This window comes from Ailuropoda melanoleuca, chromosome 20, assembly GCF_002007445.2.
Source record: "Ailuropoda melanoleuca isolate Jingjing chromosome 20, ASM200744v2, whole genome shotgun sequence".
Classification (NCBI taxonomy): domain Eukaryota; kingdom Metazoa; phylum Chordata; class Mammalia; order Carnivora; family Ursidae; genus Ailuropoda; species Ailuropoda melanoleuca.
The window spans coordinates 25708846-25724414 of record NC_048237.1 but is presented as its reverse complement, the minus strand read 5'-3'; the positions used below and the strand labels follow the sequence as shown (position 1 = coordinate 25724414).

Genomic DNA, 15569 nt, shown 5'->3' with positions numbered 1-15569 from the left:
AAAAAAAAATTACTACTACTTATTTTATAACTTCTGGCCATGTTTTCTGTACCAGAATCTCACTGGCATGTGAAATGTTGAGCAGNTTACTACTACTTATTTTATAACTTCTGGCCATGTTTTCTGTACCAGAATCTCACTGGCATGTGAAATGTTGAGCAGTGGACAGCCTAAATCTATGTGCACGTAATTTTCTATAACCCACGGGAGGACTGAAATGCTGAAAGATCTTAGGAACTGGGGCAAGACCTAAGGCTAACAGATAATTCTTCGGTCCAAGGGCAAAAAAGAGGAGAGGGTAATTGTGGTGTGAGGCTTTTGGCTGACCTGTTCCATGTCTGTAAATGTGTTTGCATTTGGGTGAGGGATAACTATATGGGGGGGGGGTTTAAAATGTCTGTTCTCTTCCCCAGATCCCTCCTTACGCTAATTTACCATGATAGATGAGGAAAATGTGAACTTATCACAACATATTTGAGACTTTTGTAGAAAATCCTTTTTTTCTTCTTCCTGTTTGTGATTTCTGTATCCTTCTCCCCCATTTTATTCTTTTTCTCACCTTCTGTATGTCGTTTCTAAAAGTATTCTTTCGAAGGCTATCTTCTCTACATTCTTGGTTATTCTATTCTTTTCCCTTTTTTCCTCTTTCCTCTTGTAACATTACTTATTTAATCCAGAAAATTTGTATAATTTTACTTTCCTGTTTTATCAGATGCTCCTTATTTTTTATGCCAAGTATGAAAGTTTACATTTGAATCTATTAGTAAATGGAAGACATTGTAAATTATTAAATTGCATTTCGACATATGGTATGCCCCTGGATGTAGTGAAAATGAGCGCTCATATTAGCAGTGACAATATAATAGTACAATGCTTTTAGACTGTTTTGGTAGTGTGTGTTGATGGCCTTAAATGTTCATATTCATACCCTTAGACCTAGTTAATTTCAAACCCTAGAATCCATTTGAAATAAATAATCTTAAGTAATGAAAAGACTGTGTAGCATTCTTAATGTCATACAATAAGGGAGAGTTATCTTGTGGGCTGTTATGTAGCCATTTAAAATTATGTATAGCATGGAGAAAGTTCATAATTTTAAAAACAATTAAAATTCGGACCTACAGGAGAACTTAGCGAATATAGATTTCACATCCAAGGTTGGTGAGAGTATAAATTCACACAGGTTAGTTAAAGGGCACTATGGCAATATTTCCATTTAAAATCCACATACCTTTTGACCGAACAAATATACTTGTAGGTTGCCTTTAAACTCTGATACGTGCCAAAATATTTGCAGTTATAATCATTGCAGCAGTAATTATAATAAGTCTGTCCAGGGGCACCTGGGTGGTGCAGTCAGTTAAGTGTCTGACTCTTGGTTTCTGCTCAGGTCATGAACTCAAGGGTCGTGGGATCCAGCCCCATGTTGGGCTCCCTCCTCAGCAAGGGGTCTGCTTGAAGAGTCTCTCCCCTGCCCTTCCCCTCACTTCCGTGTGTGTGGAGCTCATTCATGCTCTCTCAAATTAATAAATAAATCTTTTAAAAAAATAAGTCCATGATTTTTTGGTAAGTAGTGAATAGTTTCTTTTCTTGGAATTTATCTGAAGGAAATAAGGCTATGGATAGATATGAAGCTAAGACATATTTATCCCTCTATTTATAACTGTAGAATAATATTAAAACCCTCCATGTTCAGTAATGTCAGATTAGCGAAATACAGTCTATGTTCCATCAATGGAAGATCATGCAGTGTTACAGATCACGCTGTAGAAGACTGTGAATGACGGCGTTAGCGTCTGTGGCACGTACACGCGTGCAAGCGTCTGTGGCACGTACACGCGTTAGCGTCTGTGGCACGTACACGCGTGCAAGCACATGCACATCCACACGGGGAAAAGAAGCACATGCTCTGTTTGTTAACTTTTTTCCCTCTGGGTAGTAAAATACAGACAACTTGTGTTTCTAAATTTTCCTTTAACATTTATAAAATATGTGAGAACCATGAGTATTTTTTTAATTAATAAGAATATTAACTGTAGTATAAAGAAAAGACTTAGCGGAAGTATAACAAAAATTGTAAACAATAGCTAGTTTTGAGTGCTGGGACAAAAGGTAGCTGTGTGTTGTGTGTGTGTGTCTTTTCTGTATTTTTCTTTAATGAGAAAATGAATATATTCATTTTATTGGAAATAAAGGTTTTGTTTTTTAGTTTTGTTAAAAGCATGGTTGATAAGCAACTAATTAACGTAGTGCCAAATAATTTTTATATAATTAAACTTAAAAACATTTTTATTTTCGTTTTAGGCTAGAAATATTCATACAGGAGAGTTGGCTGCAGTAAAAATTATCAAATTGGAGCCTGGTATGTATTAAAACTCTCAAGACAATTTTTGAATACTTTTCTTGTGTAGTTCATAAATATAGGACTTAATAAGCATGTTCCATATTTTTTTCCTTATTTCCCTTCTTCCAGAAAGAAATCTCTGTTGTCAGGGCAGTAGGATATCCAATATGGTAAAAATTAAATTCCGTTGGAGGTTGTTAGTTAAAGATGAGTTTGGTGTGATAATTTTGTTGCTAAATAAAATTTGAAATGTGCACTTCAAAAAATTGGAAGGCACATTGACAGTGTTAAAGTAATTTTCTTTTAAGGTTGTAGTGAAATATTTGAACTTCAGTTTTAGCTTTTACAAGAATTTAATTAGGAAAGTATTCATTGATGGGGCGAGATATTTGGTAATATCTGGGAGAATGGTATTTTATGTGTCAGATGTAACCTGGCTGCTCGACTTAGGTTTAATAATTCTGGTCTTAGCCTAATGCTTTTCTTTTTTCTTTTTCTTTTTTTTTTTTAAACGCTTCTGTGTAACAGAAAGCTGTTTGTTTTAAAACAGCCAGGGGCTCCTGGCTGGCTCAGTCAGTAGAGCCTGCAACTCTCAATCTTGGGGTTGTGAGCTTGAGCCCCATGTTGGGTGTAGAGATTACTTAAAAAAACAAACAAAAAACCCCAAAAACATACTGAGTAATTTGCTTTGAAAACAAAACAACTGTGTGTAAAACCTTAAACAATTTTGTTATTTCGATAACCTAAGAGTTTTCTCATGCAAGCAGTAGTAGCTTTTTTTCTCCATTTTTTTTTATTGTGGTGAAATACATATAACAGAAAATTTACCATCGAAACCATTTTTCAGTGTACAGTTCAGTGGTATAAAATACATTGATAATGTTGTGCTACCATCACCACCATCCATCTTCAGGACTCTTCATCTTGTAAAATTTAAACTGTATACCCGTTACATAGTAACTTCCCATTCTGGTCTTCCTCCTTGCCCCTGGCAACCACCATTTTACTTTTTGTCTCTGTGATTTTCACTACTCTGGGTACTTGATTTGAGTGGAATCATAAGGTATTTGTCTTTTTCTGACTGGCTGGCTTATTTCACTTCGCATAATGTCCTCAAGGCTCATCCAGTTAACACATATGTCTGAATTTCCTTCCTTTTCAAGACCAAATGACATTCCATTGAATGAATAGATCACATTTTACTTATCCATTCATATGTTGATGACACTTGGGTTGCTTTCACATTTTAGCTGTTGTGAATAATACTGCTATATGAGGATGAGCATACAAATATTTCTTCCAGACCTGCTTTTATTCTTTTTACATACCCAGAAGTGGAATTGCTAGATCATATGCTAATTCTATTTTTAATTTTTTAGGGACTGCCATACTGTTTTCTGCAGTAGCTGTACAATTTTGGGTTCCTACCAGTAGTGTTCAAGTGTTCCAATTTCTCCACATCCTCATCAACACTTGTTGTTTTTCTGTTTTGTTTTGTTTGTTATAGCAGCCATCCTAATGGATATGAGGGGTATCTCATTGTAGCTTTTGTTTGCATTTCTGTAGTGATTAGTGATATTTAGCATTTTTCCATGTGCTTATTTGTATATCTTTTTTGGAGAAATGTCTATTTAAGTCCTTTGCCCATTTTTCTTTTTTAAAGATTTTATTTATTTATTTTGACAGAGATAGAGACAGCCAGGGAGAGAGGGAACACAAGCAGGGGGAGTGGGAGAGGAAGAAGCAGGCTCATAGCAGAGGAGCCTGATGTGGGGCTCGATCCCATAACGCCGGGATCACGCCCTGAGTCGAAGGCAGCCGCTCAACCGCTGTGCCACCCAGGCGCCCCATTTTGCCCATTTTTTAATTGAGTTGTTTCTTTCCTTGTTGTTGAGTTTTTGGAGTTCTTTGTTATAATCTGAATATCAATCCCATGTCAGATATATGATTTGCAAATATTTTCTCCCATTCCGTGGGTTTCTTACTGTGTTGATACTGTCTTTTAGTGCATAAAATTTTAAAATTTTCATGAAGTCCAGCTTGCCTATTTTTTCTTTTGTTGTCTGTGACTTTGGTATCATACTCAAGAAATCATTGCCAAATCTAGTGTCAATAAGCTTTGCTTTATTGTAAGAGTTTTATAGTTTTAGGTCTTATAAAGTCTGCGATCATCTTGAGTTAATTTTTGTATATGGTGTTGGGTGAGGGTCTGGCTTTGTTTTTTTGCTTGTGATATCCATTTTCCCAGCACCATTTGTTGAAAAGATGGTCCTTTCCGCATTGAATAGTCTTGGCAGCCTTGTCTGAAATTTTTTTGGTTGAAGGTCAAAAAACCTTTGACCATATGTACAAGGGCTTACTTCTGGATTCTCTATTCTGTTCTGTTGGTCCATATGTCTGTCTTTATGCCAGTATCACACTACTTTGAGTTACCATCGCTTTGTAGTAAGTTTTGAAATCAGAAAGTGTGAATCATTTGATTCTGATCTTCTTTTTCAAGATTGTTTTGGCTATCCAAGGTCCCTTGAGATTTCATGTAAATTTTAGGATAAGTTTTTCTATTTCTGCAAAAAAAAAGTTGTCAGAAAAAGGAGTGGTAATTTTTGACCACGTAGGTGAATATTTGGTGATTTGTTCATTTGCTGCTTCATAAACTTAGACACGTAGAATAATTGTGTGATTGTAATTATGCCAGTTTCTTAATTTGAGCATTTAAAATGTTTTTGCATTTCAGATATAATATTTTCATCATTATGTATATGATTTATTAGAGATTACTGAGGGTAGCATATGCTGCAACACTTTAAAAATAAACTTTCATATAAGACACCGTATCCTTTTTTTCCCTGGGTATTAGAAATTGTTATGATACTCTCAGAGTTCTCTTAGTAAGTTCTGTTTAGTAAGTATAGAATGATGTCATTAACACAGATAGAAGAGAATATAACACAACTACGCAAGCTTTTGCCTCTTCAGGAGTCACTTGAGCAAATATTCAAGTTATGTTCAAGGGATGGTTATAGTCCAGATAACGAATGGGCTGGGTTCTCAGAGGAAACAAAGATTCTTATCCCTTCTCTGCCCTTGGTGAGTGCACTAGGCTTGTTTTAGCATAGTTTCACTTATTTGAGTTGAGGATATGTCTTACTTTTTACTATAGTTCATATAATGAATTACTGAATGTATTTTTAAAAATCTTACTATGCTGACTTCTCATTAAGTCATAAAAGAGAAACACGTATCATCATATGATGTTATTATTTAACACACAAGGATTAATTGTTTGGACCATTAATTAAGGCACTTTGAAAGGTTGGAATTTTTTTGTGCTTTGTTGACCTTATGTCAGAGTTCATTCATATGTAACATTGACTAATGTTTAAATTCTCCCCCTAAAAGAGTAATACAAAAGTTCAATAAATGCTTGATAATGTGATTTTAGTATTTGATCATTTTTATATTGTTATTTGCCTATACTTACGTTTTGCCCAAGTCTACCAAGTTGTCTTTTATTATTGACTTTTATATGCCATTTGCACTTTGAGAATAGTGACTCTTTCTGTGTTTTTCAAGTTTTCCCCAGTTTGTCTTCTCTCTTCATACTCTGCTTGTGATCCCTTTTCTTTTCTGTTGGAAATGATTTCTTTCTTCTTAGATAAATTATCGGTTTTCCTTTCACTGTTCTTCTTTTCCTCAGTAGGTCTTTTCTACTAGACAATTCTAAAACTATTTAACTGTAATACTTTCTAGTTTTTTCCTTTCTTCCAGTATTTCTATATTTGCTCCATCAGGGACAATTTTGTTCTAAGGGGTGAAGGAGAACTCTACGTTTATTCTTTTTCAAGTGGCTAGATAGTTTCCCAGAGCTGTTTACACAGACTCTTGTCTTTTATTCACAGGTTCAAAATGCCTCAGTTGTCGATTGTCGTAAACTAAATTTCCATGTATCCATCGGTTTTGTTTTCTGTTCCGGTGATTGTTTTTCCCCCATTCCTTCTTCAGTACTGTCCTGTTTTTGATGACTCTAGCTTTTCATTGCATTTTATAATCTTCACTGCTTTTATTTTTCAGGAGAACTTTTAAATCATTTTTGTCGAAGAGAAGAAAGCTTGTGAGATTAATTTAGAAGATAGAGCATTTTGAGAGTAGAAATTCAGGTCTTCAGCCAAGTATTATAACTTGCCAAATAATTCATATTTATGATATTTCTTGCTGTTACAAGTGGCATTTCTCCCCCTTACATTTTCTAGTTGGTTACTGTCAATATTTATGTAAGTCATTGATTTATTGGACTTATTTTCTCTCTGGCAGATAGCTTTTCATAGATAGCATTTCAATAGATAGCTTTTCGTGCCCTTTGCACTTCGTCAGACATTGATCATGCCAACTCTCCTTTTTGATTTTTTTGTGTGGCATATTAACAAATGGATAGAGCTGCTATACTTGGGCCTGTCATTTTACTTTAATCCTTTCTGGGTCATTAGTTTTTAGGTGTTTTTCTTAATCATATTTGAGTTTTATTTTATAACCCAATCTGGATCTTTTTCCTTTTAATAGATGAGTCTGTTACTGTATTGTTTAGTGAAATGTTTGAACCTTTGTTGTGGTTTTTTTTTTAATGTTTTTTGAAGCTTTTAAAATATTGTGGCTAGAGGTTTGTTTTATTTTTACTGCTGATACTTTGAAAGGTACAGAGTCTAGTTTTAACAGAGGATGGCTTACAAGACTTTGATTAACATGCTTAAGTGTGTTTTTTCGGTTTATTAATTTAAGCAATGAAAGTCATTGAGTTCTAGGTTTAAAGATGTTGAATTTTACATGTTTATACCCTCCTGCCTCTTCATCTCCCAATTTTCAGACATTGGTTAGTTTATTTGGAGGTTTTTGCTTGAGAATTTTTTTTTATAATACTGGGGCATTTGAGTGTGTGTCAGTCTGCATATCTTTTAAGAATTATACCAATTATTTGAACTTAGTTTTATATTTAAGTGGATTCAATGCTCACTGTTGGTCTTTTCATGCCATGTCCCTGCCATTCTGACTGGCCTATTTTGTATCAGCTATTAATAGAATGAATCATATCATCACGTGAATACGTTTTCCTCTATGTATTAACGATAGTATAATTTGAATCCGCAAATGGATTGTTCACCCCAAACCTGCTCTTCCCTCAGCTTTCCCCATTTTGACAAGCAGTTAGCCAGGCCAAAAACCTAGGTGTTGTTCTTGGGATTTCTCTTTTATTTGTACTCCAGAGTCAGTCTGTTAGCAGGTTTCTTCAGCTGTACATCTAAAATATATCCTGCATCTGTCGTCTTCTCTTTATTGCCGTCTTTGTCCTCCTCGGCTCCGTCTCCTCTCCCACACCTCCCGTCTGCTGCCGCCTAGTGGCCGCAAAGCCGCCACGCTGGTCTTTGTAAAACAGATCAGATCACAGTCCTCTCCTGCTCCAAACCTCCCTGAAGCTTTCAGACCCACTTAAAATCATATTCACACTTTTAATGTTGCTTATAAAACCCTACCTGATTTGCTCTTGTCTGCTTCTCTGAACTCATCATGTAACTTTTCCCCTTCTCTACTCTGCTTTCATTTTTTTTTTTTTTTTAATTTAAACAGCCCAAGATTAAACTAGCCCTTCATTCTACCTGAAGTACTATTTTTTGTGATCTTTTGAACAGAAGGCTTCTGGTCATTCACATCTCAGCTTAAAAGTCATGTCCTCAGAGAGATCCATTTCTGACTACCTAATTTAAAGTAGCCACTCAACCCCTTGTTATTTTAGTTCTCTGAAATAAAATTTAAATGTTTAGGGATGTATATGTATTTTTATAATGAATATATATAAATACGTAGTCTCTCTTGACTGTTACATCCATGTTTATGGGTGTATATGTATTTATATAATGAATATAAATAAATATGTAATCTCTCTTGACTTACATTTCAGCATCTGTAACAGTATAATATGGCACAGTAGGCACTCAATAAATAGTCTTTGTACAAGTGAATATTAAAAACGTCTTTATTTTGCTTTTGAATAAAAACGACCAGTTGACTGAATATAGAACTATTTGTATCACACATTCTTCCATCCTCAAAAATCTACAGACATTTTCTCCGTGTGTAGTGTTAGGGAAAACTGTAAGGCCATCTTGGCATTTTTCCTCTGAAGGTCTTTCTGTTTCTGCCTGATTATTTGTGGCAGTAATACTGCTTATCTTCTATAAGCTGTGATGTTCAAAACATAGGACCTTAATATTTATTATATCTTGAGATTTCAATTCATGGTTAATAGTAGTTGTAATTTTAGTAAATTTAGTAAATAACAACTATCCTTGTATTTTGAATATATATACTTTTCATTTTAGTAAATAGTTTCATTTATTTTCATCATCTGTGCTTTAGAATTTGAGGAATTGATCTTCTGGTTGTGACAGTGATTTTATTCATTTGGGTTGTTTCATTACATCTTATTTGTGAATTTTTTTCTTTTGTATTTTGCCTCTTTTAAAAAAAATGTTTTTCTGTTAACCAAAGATTGTCTTTTTCTTTCTTTCTTTCTTTCTCTTTCTTTTTCTTTCTTTCTTTCTTTCTTTTTCTTTCTTTCTTTCTTTCTTTCTTTCCTTCTTTCTTCCTTCCTTCCTTCCTTCCTTTCCTTCCTTTCTTTCCTTCCCTTTTTTCTTTCTTTCTTTCTTTCTTTCTTTCTTTCTTTCTTTCTTTCTTTCTTTCTTTCAGCATTTTCAGTAAAGNATGTTTTTCTGTTAACCAAAGATTGTCTTTTTCTTTCTTTCTTTCTTTCTTTCTTTCTTTCTTTCTTTCTTTCTTTCTTTCTTTCTTCCTTCCTTCCTTCCTTCCTTCCTTCCTTTCCTTCCTTTCCTTCCTTTCCTTCCTTTCCTTCCTTTCTTTTCTTTCTTTCTTTCTTTCTTTCTTTCTTTCTTTCTTTCTTTCTTTCTTTCTTTCTTTCAGCATTTTCAGTAAAGCCAAAGTAGATGGTGCTTTCACATTTTTGGAACAGACTTAAGGGAATGATTAGGTAAAAAATATGATGTTATGCTAATGAATTTTCCCAACATTCAGTTCAGATACTTCAAATAATTCTGGAGACAGCTGTATTTGAGAAATGAATTCGTAACTGTACTCAGCAGCTTTTAAAAAAATTGCGCTAAAGCCAGTATAATGCAAAAGTGCTTCCTTGTATCGATTTAACAGATGAGCTGGTTTAGAATTATACTTAGACATAAAAAGATAATTATTTGCCAATATGACTTAGAAAAAGCCTTATGTCTGATAAAATATAAACAAGACTTTTTTTAAAGTAAATGTTATCCCAGCTATAAACTTAATAATACTTTTCACCCTAGGTAAAAATAGATTATTGAAGCTCATACTAATTGTACAGTTCTGAATTTTATCACAGATTTACCTCACAATTTACTCTTAATTAAAGATTATTATATTTATGATATAATATTATGTTTATGTAGGGGCGCCTGGGTGGCACAGCGGTTAAGCGTCTGCCTTCGGCTCAGGGCGTGATCCCGGCGTTATGGGATCGAGCCCCATGTCAGGCTCCTCTGCTGTGAGCCTGCTTCTTCCTCTCCCACTCCCCCTTTGTGTTCCCTCTCTCGCTGGCTGTCTCTATCTCTGTCAAATAAATAAATGAAATCTTTAAAAAAAAAAATATTATGTTTATGTAATAATATATTTAAAATTTCACTGAAACAGATTGCTTTTGCAACTCTAATACTTATAAAAATTCTAAGTGAAACTCAAAAATAAAAATAAATTAGCACAGAGAATTTTTTTTTAATTAGTCACAAAAATAAAAGAAAAAAAGTGTCAGCATTCCTTCCTGTGTTTCTATATTTTTGTTGCCCTTTATATACTCAGGCAAATAATTATTTTTAAGAATGATTAAATCATTTCTATATCTTATTTTTATAGTAGATACTTATTAAATATGCATACCATCTTACAAATGGTTACATTCAAATAAAGTTTGGCTTACTAGTGATTAGTATTAAAAATAAACGATACTGATGATACCCTTTTGAATTTTAGTTTCATTTTCCATCTCTGGTCAGACCTAAGGACGGCCTTAGAAAAGCAGGCAGATATTATGTTGATGCGTGTCACCATGTTTTCCTGTCTGTGTCTGAATTGCAGCCTTCCCTCTAACTCATTTTACAGATGCTCATTTTGCTCAACAAGTCTGTAGCTAGTGGCAGCCGACAGCCAGAACAGAAGTCCAGAACAGAAGTAAGATTCCTGGGAAAGCTAATCATCAGAATCCTACTTTCCCTCCCCCACCTTTTCTTCTCCCATTATTACCCCTCTTTTCTGGGGAACTAAAGGGTAATATTTTAAAGTTATGCACATGATAGTTTGTTAAAAACTGTGAACAACTCAATAGCAAAAAGAACCTCAGTCTGTTTAAAAAATGGGCAAAGGCGCTGAATAGACATTTTTCCAAAGAAGACATCCAAATGGCCAGGAGACACATGAAAAGATGCTCAGCATCACTCATCAGGGAAATGCAGATCAAAACTACAGTGACCTATCACCTCACACCTGGTAGAATGGCTCTTATCAAAAAGACAGGAAATAAGCATTGGTGAGGACGTGGGGAAAAGGGAATCCTTGTGTACTGTTGGTGGAAATTAAATTGGTGCGGCCACTATGGAAGACAGTGTGGTGGTTCCTCAGAAAGTTAAAAAATAGAAACTGTCCTATGATACAGCAGTTCCACTTCTGAGTCTTCATCTGAAGACAATGAAAACACTAACTCAAAAAGATCTCTGCACCCCTATGCTCATTACAGCAGTTTTTACAATAGCCAACAAAAATGTGGAGTGTCTGTCCATGGATGAATGGATAAAGATGTGTGTATATGTAAAAAAAAAAAAAAAAAGAAAGAAAGAAAAAAGAATGCAGTCCTGCCGTTTGTGACAACATGGATGGATTTAGAGGACATAATGCTAAGTTAAATAAGTCAGACAGAGAAAGACAAATGACATATGATTTCACTTATATGTGGACCCTAAATAAAAACAAAAACCAAGCTCACAGATACAAAGAACAAATTGGTGGTTGCCAGAGGCGGTTGGGTGGGGGTAGGTGAAATGGGTGAAAGGAGTCAAAAGGTACAAAATTCCAGGTATAAACTAAGTCATAGGGATGTAATGCACAGCATGGTGATTGTAGTTAACAATACCGTATTGCATATGTGACAGTTGCTAAGAAAATAAATCTTAAAATCTCATCACAAGAAAACATTTTGTAATTACTGACGAACATTAACTAGACTTATTGTGATTATTTTACAATATATACAAATATCAAATCATTATGTCATAAATCTGAAACTAATATAATATTGTATGTCAGTCATATCTCAATTAAAAACAAAACAAAACTGTGAGCCTTGCTATTTATAAGGATGGGATTTAATAAAATCGTTATCCACGGTGATTAATACGGTATACTTTTGTTTGTATGCTTGTTTTTTAAAATGCTGAATTGGCAATGTTCATGAAATAATTCAGCATTTTTAAGTAAAATAACAAGTTAAATGTACTTCATTGATTTAGACAGTTTTCAAAATGAATAGGAATCTGTATCTTTGGATGTTTAAAACTTTTCTTAGTTATGTTATTTTTTTGAGAGCGCAGGAGCATGAGTGAGGGGGAGGGGCAGAGGGAGAGGCGGAAGCAGAGTCCCCACAGAGCAGGAAGCAGGACAGATACACGGGGCTCAAACCCAGGACCTGGAGATCATTGACATGGACCAAAGGTAGACGCTTAACCAGCTGAGTCACCCAGGCACCCCTCAGTTTTGTTTTGTAATACTTCGTCTCGTTTGCTGGAGGTATAAGCAGAGAAAGTAAATTTTTAAAAAGTCAAAATGTATGTAAAGATTTAAACAACCGTTAGTTTGCCTTGTTAATGTTCTTGAAAGAAATCCCAAAGTAGGAGCTTTGGCCAAATAGGACAAATGTCAGCTATTCTTGTTAAGTGGTATGTTCTTGCTTTTTTAGTTTTTAAGTTCTATTTTAAAATCTAAGAATTTCTGTTTTTCAAAATAATCTGTGAAATAAAGTATTAAGTTAATATTACTTAAGTAAAGTAAGTATCCTGTCTTCATTATTTGGAAATTTCAAGTCTGAATTGGGGGAAAAGTTAAGTTGAGGTCACAAATGCCCACCAGTGTTTATTTGTTTCTTTTTTTTTTTTTAACTGGCTTTAAGTAATAGATACAGAAAGCTAATAAAGGCTAAATAGACGTTTTCTGCCATTTTATAGGTAAAAATCACTTTGTTATGCTGGGGTACTCAGTTTCAGTTAGATTCCAATTTGCTTTTTGAACACAAGATAACATTGAAATGAAGGTACTTACTGTTTTCTGTGTAATTTAAAAGGTGAGCTTTAATATCTGGTTCTAAATTGGTGAAATTTAAAGCTGTTAGAGACTTTCTCTGTAGATGAGTTTTCAGAATCTAAGATAGGCATTCCAAAGAAAATGTTTTGTTAGAAATGACTGTTCTGTTTGCATTCTATGCTTGTTTTGCTCAGTGGAAAAAAACTCATATTTCCTTATTACCAACAAAAACAATCAAATCAACAAGACGTTTGAAAATTATCTGACAGAATATTTAGCATTGAATTAATTGGTTTTCTGGAAATGATGCTATTAATGTATTATTTGTATAGTAAAATCGGTTTTGCCTTTGATATCTGTCTTTAATATTGATTTCATTTCATAAACTTCAGAAATATATTTAGTACTTACTAGTACAAAAAGCTTTTTCCATGCCTGGTTAAAAAAAAAAAAAGCTTTTTCTTTTGCTAGGTGTTACAAATATTAATTAAAAGAGCTACTTTTTGCATTGTAATTTTACTGTAAATGATACCACAATTTTTAGGTTACTGAATTTTTATTTTCAAATGTATAAAACAGTAAATTTTAAAACTTGAATATCCAAACATAGTGAAATGGTTAAATAAATTAGTCTGTATTTCCATAATTTTGAATTAATTTTTATTATGGTAAAAAGTACCTATTATTAAGCTTTATCATCTTAACCATTTTTAAGCTTATAGTTTAGTGATGTTAAATATATTTACATTGTTGTGAAACAGATCTCTGGAACTTTTTCATCTGATAGAACTGAAAGTCCATATCTATTTTTTTAATAATATTTATTTTGTTACATTAGTCACCATTCAGTACATCCCCAGTTCTTGATGCAATGTTCCATGATTCATTACTTGCATATAACACCCAGTGCACCATGCAATGTGTGCCCTCCTTAATACCCATCACCAGCCTATCCCAATCCCCCACCCCCCTGAAAGTCCATATCTGTTAAACAACAGTTTCCTTGCTCTCCTCCCCTCAGCCCTTGATAACCACCATCTACTTTTTATATTTATAAACTTGATTACTTTAGATACCTCCTATAATTTGTCCTTTTATGAGTGGTTTATTTCACTCAGCATAATATCCTCAAGGTTCATCCATGTTGTAGGATTTCCTTCCCTTTTAATGGCTGCATTGTATTCCACTGTATGTATACACTACGTTTGGTTTATCCATTTACCCATCATTTGATGGACATTTGGGTTGCTTCCATCTCTTAGCTATCATGAATAATGCTATGAACATGGGCATGCAAATATCCCTGATACCTGCTCTCAATTTTTTGGATATATACCTACATATAGGATTACTAGATCATATGGTAGTAAATTTTTAAATTTTTGAGGAACTGCCGTAATGTTTTCCATAATGATTGTACCATTCTGCAGTGCCAGCAACAGTGCAGAAGGGTTTCAGCTTCTCCATGTCTCTACTAACACTTGGTATTCTGTTTTTTTTTTTTTTAATTATAGCTTTCCTAATCGGTGTGAGGTGGTATCTTGTGGTTTTGATTTGCGTTTCTTGGATGGTCAGTGATGTTGAGCATCTTTTTATGTACTTCTTGACCATTTGCATATCCTCCTTGGAGATGTATCTATTCAAGTCTTTTGTCCATGTTTTAATTGGTTATTTCTTTTTGGTGTTGAGTTGTAGGAATTCTTTATATATTTTGGATATTAACCACTTATCAGATACATGGTTTGCACATATTTTCTCCCATTCCACAGGTTGTTGTTTCACTCTGTTGACAGTGCCCTTTGATGAAAAAAAAATTTAAGTTTGACATAGTCCCATTTATCTATTTTTGCCTTTGTTGGCTTGTGCTTTTGGTGCCGTATCTAAGAAATCATTGCCAAATCCAATGTTAGGAAGTTTTTCTCTAAGGGTTTTATAATTTTGAGTCTTTTATTTAGATCTTTGATTCATTTCGAGTTAATTTTTGTACATATATAGTGTAAGATAAGGGTCCATCTCCATTCTTTTGTATGAAGATATTCAGCTTTCCCATCACTAGTTGTTGAAATGACTGTATTTCCCTTGTTGAGTGGTCTTGGTGCCCTTGTCAAAGATCATTTGATCATGATTGTGGGGGTTTATTTTTGTGCTCTCTACTCTGTACTGTTGATCTATGTGCTTTTATTGAAATGGCATGCCGTTTTGATTACTGTGGCTTTGTAAGGTGTTTTGTAGTCTGGAAGTGTGAGTCTTCCAACTCTGTTCTTTTTCAAAATTATTTGGGGTTCCTTGAGGTTCCAAATGAATTTTAGGATGATTTTTTTCTATTTCTCCTAAGAAGATGGTATTGGGATTTTGATACAGATTGTGTTGAATCTGTAGATTGCTTTGGGTATGTTATTGACATCTTAACAATAGTAATCATCTTATTCCTGACATGGGGTAGCTTTCTGTTTATGTCATCTTTAATTTCTTTCAGCAATGTTTTGTAGTTTTCAGTGTACTTTTACCTCCTTTGTTATGTTCATTCCTAAGTATATTATTCTTTTTGATGCAATTGTAAATGGAATCGTTTTCTTAATTTCCTTTTCTTATTATTCATTATTAGTGTATGGAAACACAACTGACTTTTTGTGTTGATTTTGTATCTTAAAACTTTGCTGAATTTGTTTATTCTAAAAGTTTTCTTGTAGTATCTTTAGAGTTTTCTACAAATAAGATCATATCATCTGCAAACAAATAATTTTATTTCTTCCTTTCCAATTTGGATGCCATTTAAAAATCATTTAAAAAATTATTCTTAATGACACCGAAAATGTTTACAGAATGGGTTGTGAACCTGTAGAGTATG

At 33.9% G+C, this 15569-nt stretch overlaps 1 protein-coding gene across 3 annotated transcripts in view; it reads left to right on the top strand.

Moving 5' to 3' along the window:
• The window catches only part of MAP4K5 (mitogen-activated protein kinase kinase kinase kinase 5), a 102062-nt gene that overhangs the window by 22217 nt on the left and 64276 nt on the right, over positions 1-15569 (top strand). For all 3 annotated transcript variants that reach the window (XM_034648594.1, XM_034648593.1, XM_034648595.1), the window contains exon 2: positions 2305-2362. In XM_034648594.1, the coding sequence (XP_034504485.1) occupies positions 2305-2362 (58 nt within the window). The remainder of the gene's footprint in view (positions 1-2304; positions 2363-15569) is intronic.